Source organism: Sinocyclocheilus grahami, unplaced genomic scaffold, assembly GCF_001515645.1.
Source record: "Sinocyclocheilus grahami isolate Dianchi unplaced genomic scaffold, SAMN03320097.WGS_v1.1 scaffold52.1, whole genome shotgun sequence".
NCBI classification, from domain to species: domain Eukaryota; kingdom Metazoa; phylum Chordata; class Actinopteri; order Cypriniformes; family Cyprinidae; genus Sinocyclocheilus; species Sinocyclocheilus grahami.
The window spans coordinates 2206771-2231793 of record NW_015505231.1 but is presented as its reverse complement, the minus strand read 5'-3'; the positions used below and the strand labels follow the sequence as shown (position 1 = coordinate 2231793).

The 25023-nt window shown below is 36.0% G+C and overlaps 1 protein-coding gene across 1 annotated transcript in view; it reads left to right on the top strand.

Moving 5' to 3' along the window:
• Positions 1–25023, top strand: part of pcxb (pyruvate carboxylase b) — a 215090-nt gene that overhangs the window by 94210 nt on the left and 95857 nt on the right. Inside the window, exon 10 of the mRNA XM_016269466.1 lies at positions 14805–14987. Coding sequence (XP_016124952.1) covers positions 14805–14987 — 183 coding nt within the window. The remainder of the gene's footprint in view (positions 1–14804; positions 14988–25023) is intronic.

Below are 25023 nucleotides of genomic sequence, written 5' to 3'. Positions count from 1 at the left end.
AAGAGGCTGACAGATGAAAAACAGCTCTCCATCATCCTGCTCTCTGTTATTAATCATTGTGTTTGCTCAGAAATGGCACGCCAGTCTTGATACACCACTTGCTGTTTGTTTAATGCTTGCTGCCATAGCGTCTGGTTAATCACACTTAGCAGCACGGCACAATATTGTTAATCGCCAGTGAACAGGCATGCATGTGTGCGGGTCACTGCTCAGGCCACTCTCATCTCTGAAACTGAGAGAAGGCTCTTTCTAATGTCCTGCTTTCAACCCAGGCTCATTGTAAATATGGGGCTGTGATGACATTTCTGTAAAATGAAATTATGCTGCTTCTTGCCACACTTCAAAGTGAAATTTCCAGTCAGTAATACTAAAAGCGTGTTCAGTTTTATCTGAAATGAATGCACGTGAATTTGGCAATGTTTTATGACGTTGGTTGATGTATGTGTCTTGGCAGTTCAGAAATGAAATGTCTTGTAAGTGCCGCTGAAAGGTTCATAATCTATTGTGTTTGAAAATATGTACCACCTAAACTAAACAACAATAAACCATAGTGTTAACAGAAGCAAATGTCAGGTAAAATTCAGTTGCTGAAGCAACCATTTCATTTTAGCTTGCTATTATAAGTATTTTTTTATCATAACTTTTGTTTCATGGGACTCCACATCACAAGTGCAGTGCTATAACAGGTGAGCTACTGAGCAAGTTTGCTAATGTATGTCATCAAAATGTATTTGTAGTTTACAAATCATGCATGGTAAAAGAGCATTGAGGCGAAAATAGCTAATAACCATGCAAATAAAAGTTATTGGCATTTTGTTACCAGATTTCAGTGTTAATTTTAGCTGGAAACTGCATTGAATTGTATGTGTAGGTGCATTTTTGGTGTTTTGCAAAAAAAATAGGTATAGAGGCATGCATTTCCAATGAACCTATTTGTTTTATTTTTGTTTAATATGTGGTTATTTCTGTATACTGTAGATTTTTATTGTCTGGCTGATGTATGCCATCAAAATTTATTTGTAGTTTACAAATTATGCACGGTAAAAGAGCTTTGAGGTGAAAATAGCTAATAACCATGGAAATAAAAGTTATTGGCGTTTTGTGGCCAAATTTCAGTGTTAACTTTACCTGGAAACTGCATTGAATTGTATTTGTAGGTACATTTTTGTTTTTGTTTAATTATATGTGGTTATTTCTTTATACTGTAGATTTTTATTGTCTGGCTGCTAATGCATCCCAGTCTCCCACATGGGATTGATAATTCAGTCAGTGTGTCAGTCTGTCTGACTCGCTGTCTATTTGTCTGGCTAGCCGTCTAGCTAAAAACATTCCCGTAGTTCAAACAGCATGACACTCACAACAGAAAGGTCATGGGTTTGATACCCAGCAAATACATAAACTGATAAAATGTATACATTAAATGCAATGTAAGTTGCTGAAATGCTATCTATCTAATGTGTTTGGAAGAAGAGCAAGAAGGAGTATGAGAGTAGGAATTTCTTTTTAATCAAAAATATATTGGAACTGCAATTTGTACCCAATGACTTGAATGCACTTCTATGAAAATCTTCTATGATGAATTGACCTTGTTTGACTTGGCAAAAATTTTCATTTATGCATTAAAATTTAAGATATGTGTAAAGGGAATACTTAACTTCTTATATTAAAACCAAGAATAAATCCTGAAACAAGCTCGGTAAACACTATTCACAGACACAGAGATTGCTCACTAAAAAGACTGATTTACAAACATGGAACATGCAGTGGGATTCATTGCTTGAACCAATTATATCCAATCATAACCAATCACAGCATGATGAAGGGATTGCCTCCTCTTAGTGACTTTCCTTCATTCATTTTCAATTACCCCCTAACAACCCCACTGCATGCTTTAGAGGTCTGTTAAATCTCAATGGGCTCAGAGGAGGCAAGAGAGACGTGGCCTCCCGCTGTAACTTTTCCTGCTGGTCTTGCTGTTGGACAGTGCTACCTTAGAAAAATATGATTAATATACTTTTTAATGTCATATTGTGTAATATTTGCATTGTTTTATTTTGAGCTATGAATTATATTCTCTTCAAATTTGTTGCCTCCACGGAGGAAACGTCTCTGATCTTCACTCTTAAAAATAAAGGTGCGTCACGATGCCATAGAAGAACCTTTTTGTCTAAATGGTTGCATAAAGAACCTTTAACATCTGAAGAACCTTTCCGTTTCACAAAAAAGTTATTTGTGGCGAAAGAAGGTTCTTCAGATTATAAAAAGCTAAGAAAGAGATGGTTCTTTAGAGAACCTTTGACTGAATGGTTCTTTGTGGAACCAAAAATGGTTCTACTATGGCATTGCTGTGAGGAACCTTTTAAACACCTTTATTTTTAAGAGTGTTGGTGGTACCAGGGCCATAACCACAACAGATAATAATCAGATACAATATGACCCAATTTTTCCCGAATGTGACTCTGTTGTTGTTGAACCCCTGACTTCTAATTTTCGAATTTCAACTTCTTCTGTAAGTACTATAAGCCTGTTTTTTTTCTCTTCCTTTTCTAACTGAGAAATGTGTAGACAATATTTCCTTTGTGAAACCACAGTATAGCAAAGATTCTGTCTATTGACATATGCACAAGTTGTGCTGCATTCTGTCTCTGATGCCTCTGCATTGTTCATGTTGATGTTTGAAAAATGCAGAGACATAAGGCTGCATGTCTTCCATAAAGGAAGAATGATCAGAGATGATAAGGTATGGACAATGAGAGTGTGTGGGTAAAGGATGATGAAAAAGAAAATTGTGAATCTCAGTGAAAGAACACACTGTATGAGTGGTTGCAAAGACAATAACAAGTACAGACAACAGGTGAGGAGAAGAGACAAGCCAAATGCCCAGCGTAAAACCTTCTGAAATGAAAGAGAGAAAGCTTGGAAGACGGGGGGGTTGTACATGCTCTTGACTTGAAGTCTTAAAAACTGGAAAATTATAAGTCTTATTTTGGGCTATATAGATGAGGCTTTAACATATCCATACATCTATTTTTGAATCAACCAATATAAAGCAGCATGAATGCATTCTTAAATTTCATTTTAAATAATACATTTTAAAAGCATACAATTTAACCACAGCATGTTCAGATAAGTACATTTATGCCAATTCTGTCAGTTTGTATATTTCCTGGGACTCCAACTGTAAAGCTACAGGGAAACTGCAGTAGGTATACATCAAAAATACTAATATTGGAAAACTTACCCAAAATTAAAAATGTTTCATTATCTACTCACCCTTAGGCTGCTCCTTTCTGTGTAACTCGTTCTTTGATTTGTCTTTTGAAGTCTAACAATTGCTTTGTGTAAGGAGAATACTTTATTAGTTTTTATTAACCTTTTGTGTCACCACTAGTGGTTATTTCATACGAAAACTGCAGGAATGTGTACGTGCTGCAGCAAAATTGTGTAAAAACTTGTAAAAACATGCTTTTACCATGAGATCAGGCGGCAAAATCTTGAATGAATAAAAAGGACAAGGTCGGTGGCAAAGATGAACAACAAAAAAGTGCAGATTGGAAGTTTAGAACCACAGCAGTATCCTGATAAGCACAATGAAATGAAAGAAAAAGGGTGACATACTGTAACTGAAAAAGCTGAGAAGAGTGAGATAGCAGCACAGTAGTGAAAGCTTTTATATGTGACTTGCATTGATGTTGTTCAGTAGAGTAAAGTGTCAGTGTTACAGTTCTAGTTGCCGTTAAGCATTATGTGTAGTTCAAAGTTAACCACTAACAGTCAGTGATTTCTATATCATTGGTATGCTATGTCATGCCAGTGATCTTTGGTTTTCCAGTGAGAGGTCCAAATTTACACCTTTTTTACACCAAGATTGTGATTTTTAAACAAACTTACCTTGCTAACAATGGTATTTTACTGTCAATTTTGATCAATTTAATGAATAAAACTGACTCCAGTGTATTTATTTTATTTTTATGCATTTGGCGGATATATACCTCATCCAAAGTTTCTTACATTGGATTTGAGGTATACATTTTGAGTTGGAAAATGAACCCATGATCTTGGCATTGGAAAGCCCCACGATGTATTCAAATACATGTTTTATGTTATTTTTCTTTGTGCTATATGTACTTATTAATTTCAAATGGCCCTTCCATGACACTGTCTGTGTTATTTTCCATGTGTAAGTCCAATCTGTGCAGTACTTTGAAGCCGTGCATTAATCCATTTAAAAAAATGCCTTATGGAAGAAATTGCTGAGTTGTGGTGTTGAACATAAGTAGAGCAAAAGGAGCAGGACAAGAATGAGTGATGAAGGAGTGCATGAGGAAACGAGACAAGAAAGACAGAAAGAAAAGCAATGATGAGGTCATGCAGGGTATGCGGTGCGTCCCGCTCGGCGAGTGATCAGTCCATGAGGTTGGATCAAAGGTTTCTCTTCTCGTTAAAAAAGCCTCGGCTGAAAAAGGCATGTTAATTATTCATTGGAATCAAAAGCGGCGTCCATGAATGCCACTGATTTGCTTGCTGTGTTAAAATGCAGAGTCCAATTTATTATAGTTATGACGCACATATTAGAAAAACACCAACACAGACTCGTGCAATTAAGTAGGCCTGTACACTGTACACAGTAGAGCACTTGAGTGTAGTTATAGGCCAAAGGGCCTAGTGTGAGTTACAGCTTAATCTTCTCTACATGGGGTGATTAACTGTGTTTGGTGGCTTGGGAAATGTAGGGGATAAGGGTGGACAAGAGAGAAAAGAGAGAGAGGACGGCCAGACTGGAGAGCTTGTGTAACTACATACAGTGTTTTTTAATCACTGTGATTGTATTGATAGTCGTAGTGGCCCTTCCTGGATGCTCTAACATTGGTGGGCTGTGTATCTGTAGCTTTTGAAAAGCTGATCACAAACAAACACATATCAGATTTACATTCTGTATATGTATATGCATATAAACTGGAGAAGAATACCAAACCTTTTTGATTTTTCATTCCTTATTTTTCGTAATATGGGGAGAGAGGGGATGGTTGTAACACTGTTTGTTTTAACATCTGTGAGTATTTAATGCTATTAATATCTAACTTTGATAGAATTTTCCTGATGTCTGTTACAAATGAACATGATTTAAAGTCTGCAGCTTATTCCTAAACTGTGTAAATGATGTCTTCTGTTTCAAGAATTTAATTCAAAAGGTAAATGAATAAGGCAAATAATAAGCATTATGTTATGTAACATGCATTAACCTGAATGACAAGTGAATTATAATCCAAAATGTTATTTGAATTTCCAAATCTTGAATTTTACACAAAATCATACAACTTATACTGTCACAACCATCGCTGTTGTCCCCTATCCCTGTATGGCAACGTCTACATAGCAGCAGTATTTGAGACCTTAATATGGTTGTGTTCACACACGATTTGGTTAATTACTTAAGTGAGAACCAAATTCTATAAATGAACCCAACTCTAATGGAATTTTGTCATTTCAAATGTGATATGACTTTACATATTTATTTACTTGAAGGGCACCTATTATGCCCCTTTTTACAAGATGTAATATAAATCTCAGGTGTCCCCAGAATATGTCTGTGAAATTTCAGCTCAAAATACCCCACAGATCATGTATTATATAATTTAGAAAATGCCCGTTTTGAGTGGAAGCAGAAATACACTGTTTTCTGAGCGAACTGCTTGTTCTGAGACACTTCTTATGATTTATGGGGATTAAAAAAGGTGCAGGTGGATTTTTATCATTTTAGGGTGGTTGTGTACACACACAGCCAACACATATTTATGTTCAAACAACATGTATAAGTTAATTTTGCATAATAGGTGCCCTTTAAGTGAGAACCAAATTCTATAAATGAACACAACTCAAACGGAATTTTGTCGTTTCAAATGTGATATGACTTTACAGTTTTTTTTTACATTGTCATCTTTAGTATTACTTTAGTCAGTGTTGCTATGGTTACAGGTGATAGTCACTTAAGACACCATTGTAAGCTACCGTGTGAACAGGATATTTTGAAACTCATACCTGTAAGTAAATGCAGTTGTCAATCCCAAACGCTGACAGGGTGAACATAGCCTATGAGGGCAGATAAATCCTATAATGAAATCAATCACTCTTCCCTGCACTTGACTCACGGGAGCTCCTCTATCTTCACTCCCATTGGTTGTGGCCACAAATTCTCAAGCGTCTCATCGCTGAGCGTGGCTACATCCCAGTCGCTGTCACTCATGTTTGCTGGAAATTACCAACTCTAATGGAAAATGAAAGAATTCCGGTCGCTTTGTCGCGGCAAATCCCTGTCTGTGTGGATGTCCCTTAATAGAGTCTTTTGAAAGTAGGTAGGAAGGTGGAAGAGGAGAGGGAGAGAAGGGAAATGATTGCAAAGATGAGGTGAAAAGGATAATACGAAGGATTTAGGAGGATAAAAATGTACCTGAAGAAGCGGGGGAGAAAAGGTTGAAAGTTGAAAATGGAGCAGGAGGGCAAGAGCGAGCTATCAGTAGTAGAGAGATGTAATGAATGTCTAAAAAGAAGAGAGAGGCCCTTGACTTCATCCCTCTCTTCCTCTCTCGCTCTGTCATGTATTTTTAACTGCTTGCGGGCATTTGTAGCAGTGGTTCAACTTGTCAAGCCTGTAAAGTACTTAAACTTTGACTGCATAGAATGGAAGAGACAGAGGAGGAACAGGAGAAAAGAGAGAAGCAATGAGACGGAGAGAAGAGGAGGTTATGGTAATAGAGATGCTCACATGGAGTGAGAGATAAAGGAAGGCTGGGGTGGGAGAGGAGGGATGGAGGGAGTAGCGGAGGTGTAGTGACCTAGTTTAGAAACAGAGGGATGGTGTGTTTAATGGGAAAAAGACGGAGAGACGCAGGGAGGGGTGCTTTGGCAGGCTGCCATGTTGGATTGTCTGGTTTCCGTGGAGACGGTGCATGAGAAGAGCACACTCGTCTGAAGAGATGCGCGCACGCTCGTCCTCGGCTTACTCATATGCTCACACCTTGACTTACCATCCCGTTCTCTCGCTCGCTCGGAATCCAATGTGTTCAGGAACGCCTAATCAGCATGAACCTTAAAATCACATGATTACAGATACCACAGTCATTTAGTGCTTAGCAGTCACGTTTAGTGAAAAAAAGCAGGCTTTGGTTGTTTCTCATTTACATAATAATCTAGGGAGATAAATAAACAAGATAAGTGAACAGTGCTTTTTTGTGTTCTTTTGTTGCTGTTGGCAAAAAGCTATGGATCTTGCTCAAAATAAATGATTCTTTGACAGTTCTGCATTTTTAACAGCTGCAAAATTTCAGAATGCAAATGTGTGGCTCAGACAGGATGTGTTGCCTTAAAACAGCAGCGTGGACATCCATGTATTGAATGTAATCATATGTACAGGGATGCATTTCAATTTGCTCATTTTGAATTTCCGATAAACATCTCCTTTTTTTTCAAAATGCCACATTTGTGCTAAGACCTTGGCTATGCAGTGGATTGTACTTGTGTTGTAGGCCTGTATACATTCAAGTATGAACAGTTATTGGTGGGTGATCTAGCAAGTGTTCAGTTTTTACCACCAATTGTGAATATGGACAATTTAAATCTTTTATTCAAGATCTTGGAGACACCACCATGTAGTGAATCACTTTTGGAAACGTAGTCAATCTTTAAGTGTAACAGATTATTGAAAAATAATTTTAAAAAAAATGTAAGGCAGGGGTTGGTTGGAGGCGGATCTGAATGAGAGCTTGCAGTAGGTTGTAAGAAAGGAGGGAAGTTTTAGCAAACTATACATTTCTGGGGTTCTCAGAAGTGGAAGTCATCATAGTTGGATAAACTTCTGTAGTGAACAATATCATTTTTGCACTACTATTTGCTCCTATATCAAAATAAAATCCATGATAGTTTCACTGACTTTCCAAAAGAGGGGAAAAAATATTGAGAGATTGAATCCAGGAGGTCAAATTTGTTTTCACTACCTCAGCTGTTGTAATAGAAACACTCAAACAGCATCTTTAACTAGTTTTCTGTCATTTAAAGGTTATATAACACAAAGTATAGTGTTATAAATGTACATTAAATGTGCATTTAGTGTTATAAATTGTCAACACGTTTTTAAATTAAAACATAAAATACTTTGCTAGATTTTCCATTAACTGTGAAAATGCATAATCAGATCTGTGAACAGGGTCCATTGGATAAGTCTGGCACTCCAGAGACACCAAAGAGAGCTAAGAGGGTAAATGAATGACATTTAAATAAATGGCCCTACTTTATATTAAGTGGCCTTAACTACTATGTACTTTACATTTAAATGAATCATTTGGTACAATGCACTTATTGCCTACATCCATGTTTTTACATTGTACTTATATTTAAAAAAAATACCTGCACGTAATTACATCTGTAATTAATTTCTGTAATTACATTTATAATTACACTGTTGACCCATCCATTACACCTTAACCCACCCTTAAAGGAACACGCTACTATTTTTGAAAATATGCTCATTTTCCAACTCCCCTAGAGTTAAACAGTTGTGTTTTACCATTTTCGAATCCATTCAGCCGATCTCCGGGTCTGGCGGTAGCACTTTTAGCTGCAGCTTAGCATAGATCATTGAATCTGATTTGACCGTTAGCATCTCACTCAAAAATGACCAAAGAGTTTCGATATTTTTTCTATTTAAAACTTGACTCTTTTGTAGTTACATCGTGTACTAAGACCGACAGAAAATGAAAACCTGCAATTTTCTAGGCCGATATGGCTAGGAACTATACTCTGCATTTATTTTTTTTTATGTTAGTACATATTAGTTCAGGCCACTTAATATAAAGTGGGACCAAATAAATAAATAGATAAATAAATAAAGGTGTATAAATCATTCACAAGATCAATAACATGTAGAAAATAGATAGGGTGGTGTACTTCCATTTCATGCCAAATTCAATACATTTAGATAACTTTTCATGTTATTTGTCTCTAAACACATTTATTCACCTCCATTTAGTTGAATTTGCATTCTAAAAACATGTTTTCATATAACAGCATTCAATACCAAAGCGACAAATTCTACAATTTTATTTAGTGCACTAGTACACAGTTGTTATTCAGCTGTAGTATTTAGGATCTGCTGAAGCTTGAGCGAGTTCACACACATCGTCTCATGCCCATGCTCGCAGATATATCACACATATGATTGCAGAATTAGTTCCCACAGACTGAGAGGCTTCAGACATGCATGATTAGATCCCTGAGGTGCCCATCTGCATGACCATGTAAATTACACCCCCTATATTCCAATTGCTTCCAAAGTGTGCATGTGCAGGTTTGCATCCAAATTTTGTCATATCTCTTCTGTATTCAACTTTTTCACCTGTCTGTGCAAGCTAGAGAGCAACTTCAATGTAATGTATCTATTTAACAGTACTCATTTCCATCTTGAATGCAGTTGAACGCCTGAAAGAGATTATTGTATTGATGATGCAATTGAAGATCAAGGCAATTTTCCCCTCTGTTCAAGAACCACTTGCAAGTAGCATTTTCTGGCAAACACAGCATGTATTACATGGTATTTGAACCCATACAACAAACAGAGCAGTAATGCCTCTCTAATTATTCTCGTTCACTTTTTCTTTCCTTCTCAGTTTCTTATTGTTATATTGGAATAATTTGTGATGGCGGTCTTTCACAGTCCCCTGTGGTGCATAGTATATTCTGAAGGAAAGAGAGAACAGGAGTGCTTAAGTGAATCATTAGCCAGCACCATTAGAGTCAGTTAAGAGCCTCTTTTTTATTCATGTGACCCTAATTGAAGGAGCAAAAGTGAGTATACTGTATGTAATATTTTTTCAAAGATCCTGCCTCCCTCCATTAGCACCATTTTTGACTATTAGCTTGTCAACACACAAGCAGTTAAATGCCAGATGTAATTGTGATCCATACATTTTTGTTGTTGTTGTTGTTTTTTTGTTTTTACTTTTTGTATGTTTTTATCTTCTCGAAGTTTTATCCTTTTTAGAGGTTCATGCAGTGGTGCTGTTGGACCCCTGATGTGTTTGTTCTGATGTTCGTCATTATTTTTCTGCTTTAAAACAGTTTGAGCCTCAGAGACCAGAAGTCTAAGCCTCCAAACTTGACCATCGCTGCTCACACATCCTTCCAATTTTAGATGATGCTATTTAAAGCAAATGTATTTGCTCAGCTCAGGAATTGCGCTACAAAAAAATGTCCCTTTCCAGCAAAGTCGGTTCACTCAGCGGCTGTATTTGCAATGTCTCAGCTTTTTCCTCTACTTAAATGAGTAACTACCTAGGTCTCAAAAACCACTTGCCAAGCTCGCATTTAAATAACATATTTTAAATCAGTAATAAAATCTGACATCTGACAAATCTAACTGTTTCTTATTACCAAATAGCATTTAAAAAGTATAGATTTCCAGGGATAGAGAACACTATAGTTAAAAAAAATCTACAAAACTTTACAACTGTGATCAAGGAAATTGGCATTTAACCCCACAGCACCTGTATTCACAACACCCACAGTATCTATTTTTTCACAATGTTATTGTGGTAATATTGTCCCCTTTTCCGTTCTGCATGGGTCCCGGTGATTACTGCTTACGGCTACATTTTTTAATTGGAGTTGCTTGAACAGTCTTTTCAATTATTGTGTATGTATGTAGGCAAAACTGTGTCAGTATCGTTCTCTGGTGAACTTGCAGGTAGTGCAAAGGGAGAGAGTTTCTCTGCCAACACATTGAAAGAGAAATCACAGCTAATTAGACATTTAACGTTTCAACCAAGTGTATCTACTGGGGTTAGAAAGAAAATCAAGACTGATATTCAGTAACCAGATTTTTATATTTGAGTGGTGCTTGTCCATGCGAAACGTATATTATGGCGTTCCAGCGTCTTACTATACATTGACTATGCAATGTTCCTGAGGGTTATTAGGTATTTACTTACTACCCAAAAGTAGTGAAAGAGCCTTTGACTCTAAATATGAGCAGTACTAATATGTGCCTTAGCAACCAAAACTAAATATATAGTGCAAGTCCCATTTCAAACCTTTGCTGAATAGTCTTGTAGTCAATGTCAAAGATCTTTCAGCTTTGTGAAGATGTAATTGGCATTAAACCAGTAGAAGACAGTTAGAAATTAGATTTGGCATCCTCTGAGGAAAAAGAGAGGAGAAAAGTTTCAACAGAAAATGAATGACAGAAAATTTTAATGATGTGGAGGATTGTGCGGGTAGAGGGGTGGAAGGAAAGCAAAGAAAGAGAGAGGTGAAACCTGCTGGGTCGCTGTAATGTAATAATGAATGCAACAAGCTCAATACAACTCATATGAAAGTGCGATTCTCTATAATGGTCAGTTTCCCTGCTCTCGCTGAGCTGCTTTTGATTATGAAGGAAGCAGCTCTTGAGAAGTGGCTCCTGTGGATTTTAGACATCACTAATTGGCTTAAGGGCATCTGGGTACCTGGATCTTGGCTGATCAATACAGTCTAATCATTAAGCTTTGATGATATCCTGATTAATGTGTGATTGGAGATAGACCCCCGCTTGTCTGCTTTCATTTATTGATTTTAATTTTTGCTTTCGTTTTCTACACAATGAACAAAGAAATTTTTTTAGTGTTAGGGTATGAATGTGCATCTGTGCTAAGAGTAGACTAAGGCTGTCAGTCGATTATAATAAGTAATCATAATTATTTTATTTCATATCCTTTATAGTTATCATATCAGTGCATGCATCCTTTTTAATAGCTGGGTTTGGCAGTTTGTTTGGAAAACACTTACAGTGGAATATTTGTGCATTATACATAAAAACAAGACAGGTATTGAAAGGTATCAACTTTGTTTTGTCTATGTACCCAACTCGCTGTCTTTTTAGCATATCATGCAATGACAAAACAGAGTTTTACTTTAAATGATGTATGTTTACATACACTATTTTTTTTTGTCAATCCGAATAAATCCATTCTGGATTCAGATTCTGAAAGTTCTGTTTATATGAACCTTAAACTTTGCAATCCAATTCACCTTTTCATTTGCATGTGAATGTATGTATTTTCAACAAAGCCATATTTATACGTTTGTGAGAAGTAAAACGTATCTAAAAAGAGATCTTGCTATAAAAGTGCTCTGGTAAAAAATATGCATCACAGCACTGCACATGCACACAAGGTATTTTTGAATCTGATTAGAAAGGTCGTTGCATTCAAGTGTTTACGTGTTTATTATTTTTCTCATTGATCATATTACTTCAGGTATACACCACCCATTCCAATCTAATCAAAATTTCATGCAATATAAGTGAAATATAAGTTTGCCTGGACTTGGATTTTTTTTAAAAAGCAGAGAGTGATAAGGGATAACAAATCAATTAAAATTTAATTTAAAAAAATCTTTAAAGCTAATTTGTTCTCATATTCAGTGTTGGCATAGTTGGCTTTGTAGAGCTGTGCTGTTTTCTGACAGTTTTCACATCAAGGCGAGGTGTCTCCTGGAGGGCTACCTTCCTGCAGAGTTTAGTGCCAACCCTAATTAAACACACCTGAACCAGCTAATCAAGACCTTCAGCATCTCATGACAGCACAGTGGCCCTCTAGGAACAGGATTGGACACGCCTGCATTAACGTTTCCAAGAATAATGCTGTTTTATGCTTGTTGATTTTTGTTGATAAGGATGTTCTGTTAAATTGCTGTTAAATGTCCCATATTAATTTGATTAAATTTGCTTAATTTGAAACTACAAAATCTCTAAAACCTCCTAGGTATGTCCTCATTTAAAAGAAAAAAAGCAGTATAACAATTGATTTTTGTAAAGAGTCTTGTATTTTAAAAAAATTATAATAATCTGTTAGGGGTTGGTTGTAGTGCAATGTCCCCATTTAGACAGCTTAGTAAATAAGTGTTTGTTGAATAATGACACTTGCGCTCATACTTTTCCAGAGGTTCTTACCAGTGTTACCAAAATTACACAGAACAGAGAGAAATAGTTCTAATGTCACATTAGATAAATGTGTTAACTGTGTTAAAAGGAATTAACACTGTTAATTAACAGTTTCTTAATCATTGGTGTTAATGTATTGTGTTCATTTTGACAGACCTAGATCAGACAAAATTGACTCCTTAGATAAATTATAACTTATTCTAAAAACTATTTAAAATCAATATAATTTCTGATTACTTTTCAGCTATAGGTTCCAGTGGCAATATACTGAAACAAACAGCAAACAAAAAATACAATTCAGACATGTCTGAGCACCAGTCAGCATTACATTAAAGTAAAAGCAGTGTTTTAATAACCATTCCTGCACCCTGTGACATATCTTTTTTTCTTCTTCTTCTTCTTTTTTTTATTCACAAATGTTTGTCTGATAAGAGTACTTTATATGAGGAGAGAATGACCTCAGCAAGAACTGGCATAGTTGGTTATGTAATGCGATTATTTTGTACTAATATGTGCCACAGCAGGCTGATTGCAGCATAAATAATGCAGGCATGCCGAGACTCACAACACTCTACAGCACACGGCACTGCACTGAAGAACATACCCATGAAATGAAAAATGAAAACATTAAAGCTTTATTAATGTGATGCTTTAATTGTAGCTGAAGCGGTTTATGTCTGTGTGTGAGGTTAGGCTTTAGAGCTAGTGTGATCAGTAGTGTCCTGAGAGAGCGATTTGGCTGGCTCAGTCTTTGCAGTTTCTTCAGAGTGGCTGCACAAGCTCTGATAACAACACAGCTATTTCATGATTCATGACTCAATGACGACAACGATGACGTGCGTTCCATGTTTATTCTGACACTTTCACTTCCCCTAATGCTCACAAATTTGTGATTTTATAACAGTAAAACCCTTTGTCATGTAATATTGATGTTGTATTGTATCATGTTTATGGACATACAATGATAAATAAATAGATCCCTTTTTATTGGTATTTAAATAATATACTATTATATTAAACACTCGATTAAGAAGCACATAACCTATTTGCTGAAAAGCCTTTCTGGTTATTACATGTAGAACACATCTATTTATTTGACAAATATTAAATCTAATCTACTTTCAATAAAGAAAGCAAACACTGTATGAGCGTCACATACGGAAAGCATAAAGTGTCCGACAAGACTTCTATTTGAAATAAATGCTGTTCTTTTAAATGTTCTACTCATCAAAGAATCCTGAATTCCACAAAATTATTAAGAAGCAAAACTGTTTTCAGCTTTAATTATAAGAAATGTTTATTTAGAACCAAAACAGCATATCAAAATTATTTCTGAAGGATCATGTGACACTGAGGACTGGAGTAATGGCTGCTGAAAATTCAGCTTTGCCATCACAGGAATTAATTCCATTTTAAAATTTCTTAATTAGAAAACAGTTTTTTAATTGTATGATATTTCACAGTATTGCTGTTTTTACAGCCTTGCAGCCTTGGTGCACAAAGAGACATTCAAAAACACTTAAAAACCTACCGACATCAAACTTTTGAACGGTAGCATATGACGCATTGCAAATAATTGTATCTATTAAATAGATTGAATCTGATCATCATGATGTTGATCATCAAAATATTACATAATCTAAAATAATGTTTTTATCGATTAATATACCACTAGAATACAAAACACAGCACCTCGTGAAACTTATTCCCTGTACCCTGTGTGTCAGCACTGTATCTGTATTGTTATACTTACACTCATCCTCATTCTAGCAGTATTTCTCCTGAAATTAAACCTTTAAACCTTTATCTCTATTTCCCTCCCATCATTCAACAGGTGTTTCGCAGTGGAGAGGGTATGGGCATTCGTCTGGATAGTGCGTCTGCGTTTCAGGGGGCCATCATCTCCCCTCACTATGACTCACTGCTGGTTAAAGTCATAGCCAGTGGCAAAGACCACCCCACCGCTGCAACCAAAATGCACAGAGCGCTCACCGAGTTCAGAGTTCGTGGTGTTAAGGTAGGTGTAAAACCGATCCTTTAGGAATTGGCTGCTTTAATGGTGCCCCAGAACGTCACATGCAAGGTTGGTTGGTTATCACCTGTTTAAATACTGTAAAAACTTCCATTCAAAGTTAATTGTGTCTGAATGACAATGCTGACGTATAGCTTTCTCCAGGAACTGTAGACCTCCTTGGTCATATTTAAGGCCATACATTGAAATGTTAAAAATGCAAATGTTTTATCTTATGTATTTTGTGTTGAATTTAGTGATATATGTTTAACTGTGTCAACTGAGAACACGTTTAGGCTTTGAGGCTCCCTGACTTCTAAAAATGTCTACTTCTTTCGTATCAGATGAGCCCTTTGACAGTGTCGCTGTTTCAAAAATCCACAGAAGCTCAAGGGATCAGAGGTTCCTAAGATAAAAGGCACCTTTTTATAGAGATCTGAGACTGTCGCAACCAACAGTAGTCAAGCACATACAGATATTACAGAGAGAAGGGTCTTCTTTGAAAGACTGTTGACTAATAATCAGGCCTGAAGGACAAAAAATAAGGTACATGACAATAGGCTTGCATGTCCAAGCCGAAAGCAAAAATACTGCTTAAGGTTACACAACCGTAGTCAGTCCAAGCATATTTGATGTGTAGTATGCAACCATGTGGAACAAGATTTGGGCGTCTTTAAGTTGCTGTCAGTTTGTTGATATTATTTAAAGTAAAACAAGGGCTTGGTGACTCAGATCATTTATTAGTCACTGTTGTTGTTGTTATTGCAGTCATGCCAGTTTCTCACATGCCCCAAAGCATTTTGCGTAATAGCCTAATCTCTCAGTCGGCTGTCATATTTCAGGGTTATGAATCTCTTGAAATGATCAAGATTAGCCCGCTAATGACTACTGTCATTCAGGCTTTTTTGGATGTTTGTACAATTGTACTCAATCAGTTTGTATTTGTGTTTGTATTTTTTTATGTGGCTGACTCAGTGGTTTTTGGTGGCCAAAATGGCCATATTTCAGATCTCCATAAGTCTCTTGTGTCATAAAAGAAATTGTACACTAGTCATACCATACTGGCAGAGCAGAGATAGTTTCATCAGCCGATCAGACACCGTCCAATTAGCCAGAATGAATTATTCTGCCTGCAATATTTCACCAGTGGAATCTCTCCTAACACTCGTTATCTTTATAGACGAGATGTCTGAACACCAGATCATACTGACCTGAAAACTGTTGGAGCAAATGTAGTGTGTGTGCATGAAGTGGGGAGTAAATGGACATAAGGAGGAGAAGAGAAATGGGTGGGGGTGCACGAGGTGGCAGAACAGGCAAAAGGGCAACCGTGGGAGAGATGGTAACTTTAAATGACGTGTGAGTTGGTAGTGCCCATAGCAACTGTCACCAACAAGCATGTCTTTCTAAGAAGAGGCACTGGTTGCAGTATTTTTCACATTTGGGAGAGAAAGAGAAAGACCTGTCGATGCCAAAGCTGAAAACCACCTCCGCGCAATGCAGCGAGCCCAGAGCTTTGACGGTCACTGCACACTGCTCAAAACAAAAATGATTTGTTTTTATGTTGCAGAGTGTTGACATATATACAGTGGGTACGGAAAGTATTCAGACCCCCTTAAATTTTTCACTCTTTGTTATATTGCCGCCATTTGCTAAAATCATTTTTAAGTTTTTTTTTTTCCTCATTAATGTACACACAGCACCCCATATTGACAGAAAAACACAGAATTGTTGACATTTTTGCAGATTTATTAAAAAAGAAAAACTGAAATATCACATGGTCCTAAGTATTCAGACCCTTTGCTCAGTATTTCTGAATACTTAGGACCATGTGTTATTTCAGTTTTTCTTTTTTAATAAATCTGCATAAATGTCAACAATTCTGTGTTTTTCTGTCAATATGGGGTGCTGTGTGTACATTAATGAGGAAAAAAAATTAACTTAAATGATTTTAGCAAATGGCTGCAATATAACAAAGAGTGAAAAATTTAAGGGGGTCTGAATACTTTCCGTACCCACTGTACATACTGTAGGTTATCCCATTAGTCATTAAGCATTCTGAATGAGTGACAATAGCATGCAAATGTATTCACATTTATTTGATGTTACTTTGTGATATCTGAGGAACTCTTCTGAAGTTCCTCTGAGGAACAGAATACTCTTTTGAATATTTATAGAACATATAGTATAATGCTTTGATAAAAATGGATTCATCCTTTTATATACTTTTACATACAATTTTGCATTACAAATAAAATGGGTAACAATTCATAAGTATGCAATAATAAAGCACTTATGAATACTTTGAAAAGTATTAGTTTATAGTTTATAGTCATAGTCTGTAAATTGTATTTTTTTTTACCTACAATTTTGAGCACAGAGACCAGTTTGATTTTTGTTTAAAGAAATTATTATTTATAAAGTCAATTGATACACATTTATGCTTAATGTATTTGGAAACATTTTAGGAACACTCACTGTTAATGCAATTCATGTTTAATAAAAGTTGATTAAAAGAACCTAACTAATGGCAATTTAGTATTTTCTATTACTTCATCTTAAGTGAGGACTATAGTAAGTCATAGTTAACAGGTTGTTAATTATTGGATAAAAACATTATTTACTGTAACTCATTACATATAAGCTAATTAAACAATAGTAATTTATTAATTGTAGTGACAATGAATGAAGAACTCACTATTAGTGCATTGCCTATTAATGTAATAACAATGTAAAGATTACAATTGTATACAAATTTCTAGTTTGCACATTATAAGTGCTTTGTTACTGTAAAATCATTGATGTTACTGAAAAAAAAATGTTATCAGTGGTGTGTGTGTGTGAATTATGTCACTAACTGTGGAAGCATGTTTCCAACAAAGAGTAAAAAGGTAACTGTTTAAAATAAGAAATTAAGTATGAAATATGAAGTGACAGTTGCAAGATGTGAAGTTACAATTACAAGAAATAAAGTTGCAATTAAGAGATATAAAGTCACAAATTCAAGAATTAAACGGATAGTTAATAAAAAATATGAAAACCTTTCATTATTTACACACACTCATATTGTTAAAAATGTTATATTTTTTTTAAAGAAAGGAATTTTGAAATAAGATACTATAAAGAATGTTGGTAAATACTTTTGATCATCATTGACTAAACAAAAAAGCCCTGAGACAATTCTCAAAATAGATTTTATATTCCACAGATAAAAAAAATAAAAAAAGTATTGAGTAAACGATACATTTTTTATTTATGGATGAACTGTCAATCTAACCCTTTAAGCTCAAGTGATCCTACTGATCTATTTCATGTGCATGTTATTCTCCAGTTAATTTTCTCAGCACAGATAAGCACTTCAAGCACAGATAAGGCTGCCTAACTTTCCATGAGCCTGTGTTATTGTTATACACTGCAGTCTGATCTTACTCTATCTCCAAAGTTCACTGATTTCTGTTGCCTGTTCATAAAGTGTCTCCAGATACCAGTGAAAGGCAGATAATGGTAGAAAGAGATGATTAGATGCAAAGATGGAAAACATGCTAGGAAGAATAGAAGAAGCAAGAAAAAGTAAAGACAGACTGTTGGTGTGAGGCACATCAGAAGACCATCTGGCTTTGATTTAATGCTTCCTGAATGGCCTTTCTTCAAAGCTCCACTTCATCAAAAGCTTCCCCTCTCTTTCCCTTATCATGTTATTCCTCTTTCTCTCCTGCACTCATCTCGTTGTCCTTGCAATCATTTTTCAACCATAGCATCATCTCTGAAAATACGCCTGCAAACAAACAAGTCACATCAAAACCAAGTAAGAAATGGCTCAAAGCAAGAAATGCCACAGACAGACAAGCTCTCAGCAGAGAAACCTTTTCAAGTATATTAGACTGCAACTTCAGCACATCCCTCTCTTTTCCTCAGTCTTTCACATGCTGCCGTCTTCATATCTCCTCTCCCAGAGAAGAGACACATCTATTTCAAATTTGCACTTTTGTGGGTACATCTAAAGAAGACTTCAGCAACTTTCATTTGTACAGAAAACCCTAAAGGCACAGTTGATCAGATCACATTAGATGTGGCACATTCGCAAAGTGAATTTCGGCACAAAATGTGATGATTTATCATGTAATATTTTCATACTTTCAAGGTGAAGTGTTTCGGTTTTTAGTGTTAAAACACTTTCTCCTATATCCCAGTGTAATTCGCAGAGACAACTATAAAGAAGCCATTCATAGGCTGACTTCTGAAAAGAGTGAACACCGTGAATGTTGGATTAAGGAGTGATGAGCTTTTTTTTTGCATTTCCATATGATGCTGCCAATTATGGTAGATTGTGTGTTAATTTCTAGTAATTTATACTTTATTTTTTATTATATCTTTATTTCTCGCAACTGCTTCATTAGTTTCCCCAGAAATGAAAATTCTGTCATTATTTCCCAGAAGTTCCCCCTCACGCTTAAAGTGCTCTGTAAGCACTCCGTTCCAGCTCCACTCATCACTCATATTTTATGCTCGTGATGGAGCAGCATCGGAGCGATCTTGGAGCGAATGAATACACCAACATGCCAAATCTGCTACAGGCTAAATCGTGCCCACTCTGGAGCGCTCACATGTTCTGTCATTTACTCACCCTCATGTTGTTCCAGACCATTGTTGTGACACTGTGACTCCATGGAGAAAGTTTGAAGAATGTTCGTGCTGCGCTTTTCAAATACAATGAAAGCATTAAGTGGCCAGGGGCACTCAAGCTCCTAAAAATTACAGTGCTATTATACAATGAATAACTGCGTCAAAGAAATCGGTTTTTAAAATGTCAGATTTTGTTGTGAATTCTGAATTTATGGGTGGGCTAAGCACATGTTAATTTATTAAGCGCTCACGTGTGACGTGCTCTATGAAGGACAGTAAGTAGAACATATTGCTAGATGCGAGTTTGGAAAAGCAGCACAGTGCAATGCCTTGACTTGTTAGCGTTTTTCTTATATTGTTTGTTAACATATATATTTATATGTTTAAGACAAGTTTGTACAGTATGTGCCTTCATATTTTAAGAATATTTTTTGCAAAGATATTTAACAATTGAATCTGTTTCACACTGACACCATGTTGACAACTTCTTTTGTGCTACACTTTCTTTAATGGTTAATAACGAAAATATTACTTGAATCATGTTGTGGTTACATTTTTAAGTTGACTACTTAAATGTAAAATGAAAAAGAAATCTTGAAACGGTCAAATCGTTCACTCATTCACTGGTGAAAAACATATTCTGTCATAAAAACATAAGGTAGTCTTAAATTAAACAATCATTACTTAGAAATTTTTATTTGCCTCTCATCTTCATTTCCATCAGTCTTTGTAGGATTTGACTTGATCTTCAGCTGATGCTTCATGCATTTAATTGGCTTATGTGCTGCATTAATTTAATTGGCTCTTAAGTAAAGTTGGTGCATGTTCAGTTGTTTGTGTGTACTTTGAGTATTGTGGTTTGTTGTGTATAGAAGACTTTGAGATTAATCATTAATGAGAATTGTTGCAGTGACGGAAAGATCAGACAGAAAGATTGTTAAGGAATACATGTATCATTCATATCAAAAGAGCTGAGATCTCAGCAGAGAAAGAGAGCAGGGAGAAAAGTGGGAGAAAGAAGGAAATTGAGAGATGAGAGTAGGAGGAACAGGCCCAATAAGATGGAATAATCCTTTAGAGAGGAATAGAGAGGGAGAGTTTTGTTTTAGGGAAGATACAGTAACATTGAGAGTATGAGTAATGGTCTTACACTCCGAACAGCTGTTTCCTAAAGAATCACATTAGAAGTATACAGCCTGGATCTCACACATAATACACATAATGCACGCTCACACGGATCAGAGTAAGAGCTGAAGTGTGTCATTTTTCTTCTATTCCATCTTAATATGCAGAGACAACTGTAAGTAAGCCATTTATAGGCTGATTCCTCTGGAATAAAGTGTAAACACTGTGTCTCTGTGACTCTGTTAAACCAATGGCACAGTACTTGTTTGGTGACAGTAGTTGTGCAGAAATGACAGACAAGCATCCACCTCAAATGGTTTTTTCACCCCAAAATTAAAAATGTGTCATTATTTACCCACCCTTATGCCCTTCTGAACTTGTTTAACTTTCTTCTGCTGAACTCACACTCAAAGATATTTTGAAGAATTTTGGTAAGTTTTAGTGACCTTTGACTTCCATTGTAAGCCATTGTGAGATATTTTGCACACAAAAAAAAGTACCACAGAAAACGAAAGTCATGCATTAATTTTTGAATGAACTATCCCTTTAAGACAACATCATATCTAGGAAATTGAGTTGAAATGAAATCTTAATTTTTATTAATTAATCAGTAATTAAAAAATTGCTAACGGTAACGTTCATATTTTAGAAGTATGTGTGTTTGTTTACCTAGTTACATGCTTATGAGCTGAACACCTTCCAGTAAAGCGCTCTGTCACATATATGCACATGTTGAAGAGGGAGGAGTAAACGGAGCTTTGAAGCTTAATGGGGATTTTGCGGTTGGGAATTGCTGTGACCGCCTTTGAAAGCAGCAACAAAAAGTCAAGATTGAGAGAGAGAGAGGACTGAGTGGGTAGATGGATCAGCATGAGTGGAAATCCAAAAAGAGGGATAAAAAAATGTTTTTTTTTGTAGGTTTGAGCTTTTATGCTGTGATCTGAGGGGTTTCGCTGTACTGGGCTGAATGAGTGTATCAGGGGGAATCTGGACAGCGGTGGCATTTCAAGCATCCAACATCAAAGAGTGTCGGCATCTATTCCTGCGATACTTGACACACAAACTCATACTCAAGCCAAAGTGCTAAGCATATGGATAGGGCCTTGAATCGTTGGCTCACTGCATGTTATTTTGTGTATTGCATGACTACCTACCAAAAAAGAATATATATATATAAATAAACATGAAATATTTAAGGGGTCCACTGAAGTGATGGTGGTGGAAAATATTGTATTTATTTATATTTTCGTATAATTATTCACATTTTTCTTCTCTGAAAGTGTCTCGGATACACCAGACTTGGATAGGATGTTCTCATAGCTAATCAAAATTCTCTTTTTCATCTGAATCCTTGAGTTCTTCTGAATCTGTTGGCTATGTGGTTTGTAAACATCCTGCTAGGTCTTTTGTCCAATTTATGCAAATATCATCTCATGACAAAAAGTTAGCAAAATAATTTTGATTTTTGTCTTCTTACAGTATATGATTGAAATAGGTTTCAAATCCTGTGATCGTGTACATTCATGTATGCTGCATTCATATAGTACTTAGAATATACAGTACTACTTTATTGGTGACTGTATGTTTTAATTCAATGGAAACAGCACATTCTTCCAGATTTATGTCTAGTAGACACTCTGGATATATATGTCAAATATAAAAAATTGAATCGGTTTAGAAGAACTTTGCTCTTAATCCTGAGTGTGTCTGAATCTAGAGGTCTTGTCCATGTTTGAAATTTAATGTTTGCCTGCTTTATGTTTCATGAGAAGCACTTGCCCCTGATGCTTTCATGCATACAGGTGTCAAACTCAAAGGCACACATGTTTAGACTCGGTCCAGTGGCTTATTTGATATGTCTTTCTTTTTTTTTTAAATAAAGCCAAAATGTTCTTAGGACACACATTGTGGTGCTGCCAAAAACATGCAGGTACCAGGTTTTCTTTTTGAAACCCTGAACCAAATGCAGGTTTGTTTTTCATCCTTTCATCACATGCGTTTGAGCCAGAAAGACATTAGTGAAGTGCTAACTTTTCAGTGTGTGTTGTGGTGTTTTAATTTTTACTGAGGCTTAAGATTTTATAACTGGGAGGTTAAAGGGTAGCCTGAAGTCATAAATAATTTTGGCAGTGTTCCACAGCCAAATGAAAGAGCTGTTTTCAGCCAAAGGTCTCAGGACAGTAGGCAGAAAGAATGTAGGCAGAAAGAAAAACAATGGAGATAGATCCAAAGGTGAGGTCGAGAAAGAGAGATAGAAGTTTTAATGATCTTCCTTTTATATCTACACCTCAATTATACTCTACTGCAACCGGAGACACAGACAAGGTGTAGGAGATCATTACACTGCTCGGTCTTAAAGGTCGACCTCTCACAAAAACACACACAAAACCACTTGTAATCTCCTCTCATCCTCCAAGGCTTCTGCTTCTTGTGGCTTTAGAAAGAAGAAGAAGGAGCCCACATAGAATTCATAATGAATATATTAGTAAAAAAAAAAAACATCATGGCCTTACACAAAAAACATGTAGACAAAAGGTGGCTAGCTAAATTATAAATGTGGACATGCACATTACTCCATGCCCAGTAATTACAGAAAATGAATACTAAATTCTAGAATGGATAGATAATCATCAGCTGCATTACAGCCAGGATAGAAAGGCCCTCCAGTATAAACTATCTGAGCTGTTTTTTTCCAAAACAAGACTTCCTGCGAAACTCACATTTGAGAGTGGCAGAACTCCCTTGACTGTGTGCACAGGCGTAGCAACACACTTCTGTAGAAATGGAGCATAATTGATCATTTCATATTCAGCACCCCAAGCATCACCTCATAAAAGAGAGATATGGTGAAGCTAGCCACACATCTACAGATGTGAAGAATGAACGAAGCATGGTTCTTACTGCCGCTGCAGACACAGACAAGATTTAGTGGGTGAATGGTCATACTCTGTATGCACTCCCTTTTCTGCCCTTGAGGAAAATTCTCTCAGTACATTTAAAACAGACTGAAATCACTCTCAAGTAATGTGACTTTAGTTATGTATTTATACAGAAGTCTTTCTATAAATATTGAAATGTTAGTATTTCAGTTTTGCCACATTCCATCATTTACAGTATTTCATATGGAAAATACAAAATTATGGGTTGTTGCTTTTTATTAAAAGAAAACACTTTTCTCCCCAAGGCTCCATTTATTTGACCAAAAATATAATAAAAATAGTAATATTGTGAAATATTATTACAATATTAAATAACTTTTTAATATAATGTAATGTATTCCTGTGATAGCAAAGCTTTTCAGCATTTGTATTTATTATTATTATTATTATTATTATCATTATTATTAATTGAAAGTTTAACAGAAACAACAGATCTGAAATAGAATTGTTTGTAACTGTTCTTGATCGAAAATAAATCGAATCAACTCAACTCAAAATAAATAGCTTGCATTGCTTTCTTTATTTTCAGTGTACATCTTCTAGCCAGAGACAGATGATAGAAAATAGCATACAGATGATGACGAAGTCGTTCTGTCACAACATCTGTAATGTACGTTTGTAACTAATTAATTCTGTGCCTTCCCAGATGCATGGGAAGGACTTTGGAAAAGCAATGAGTAATTTTGTTTTGCATGCACACTTACATTTGCACATGATTCCAGATTCACAGGCAGCCCACACATCTATCTTGTGTTGTGCTGTTCAGTGGGCTTGAATATGTAGGAGAGGTTACTCTAAGGTTACGCTGAAAACTGAAGATGTTAATTGAGAAAAAAAACGTCTAAATGTGTATCTTCAATGATTGTTGGTGCTTCTGTTTTGCTATGACTGATTAAATTGATTGCGTTTGATGTCACACGTGTTAACTGTCATGGCAACAATTCTTGGTTGAAATGGAAATGGGACATTGTTTTGTTTTGTCCATCCTTCACATCCTTCTTTAACATTTGTATCCAATAATTTACATAGTTCCATTTATTCCCAATTATTTGTCTTTCTACTCATTCTCTAACTGCTTTCTCTGCTTTCCCTGCCTCATCTAAGTCTTTGTGATTAGCAGTCTTTTTTGTATCCGGTCACTGCTGTCGTCTCTAAATGATGTGTTTTTGCTGGACGCATGTCCTTGTTTTATTCATTTCCATTTATTTATTTATTTATTTAGTTTGATGTGGCTGCTAAGTGCCTCTCTGTCAAACCCTATGTTATTTGCTGTTAACAAACTACGCCAAGCCACCCAGAATACTGAAAGCCAGCATAAACTAACCCCCCCCCCCCCCTCGGCCATCCCCCACCAA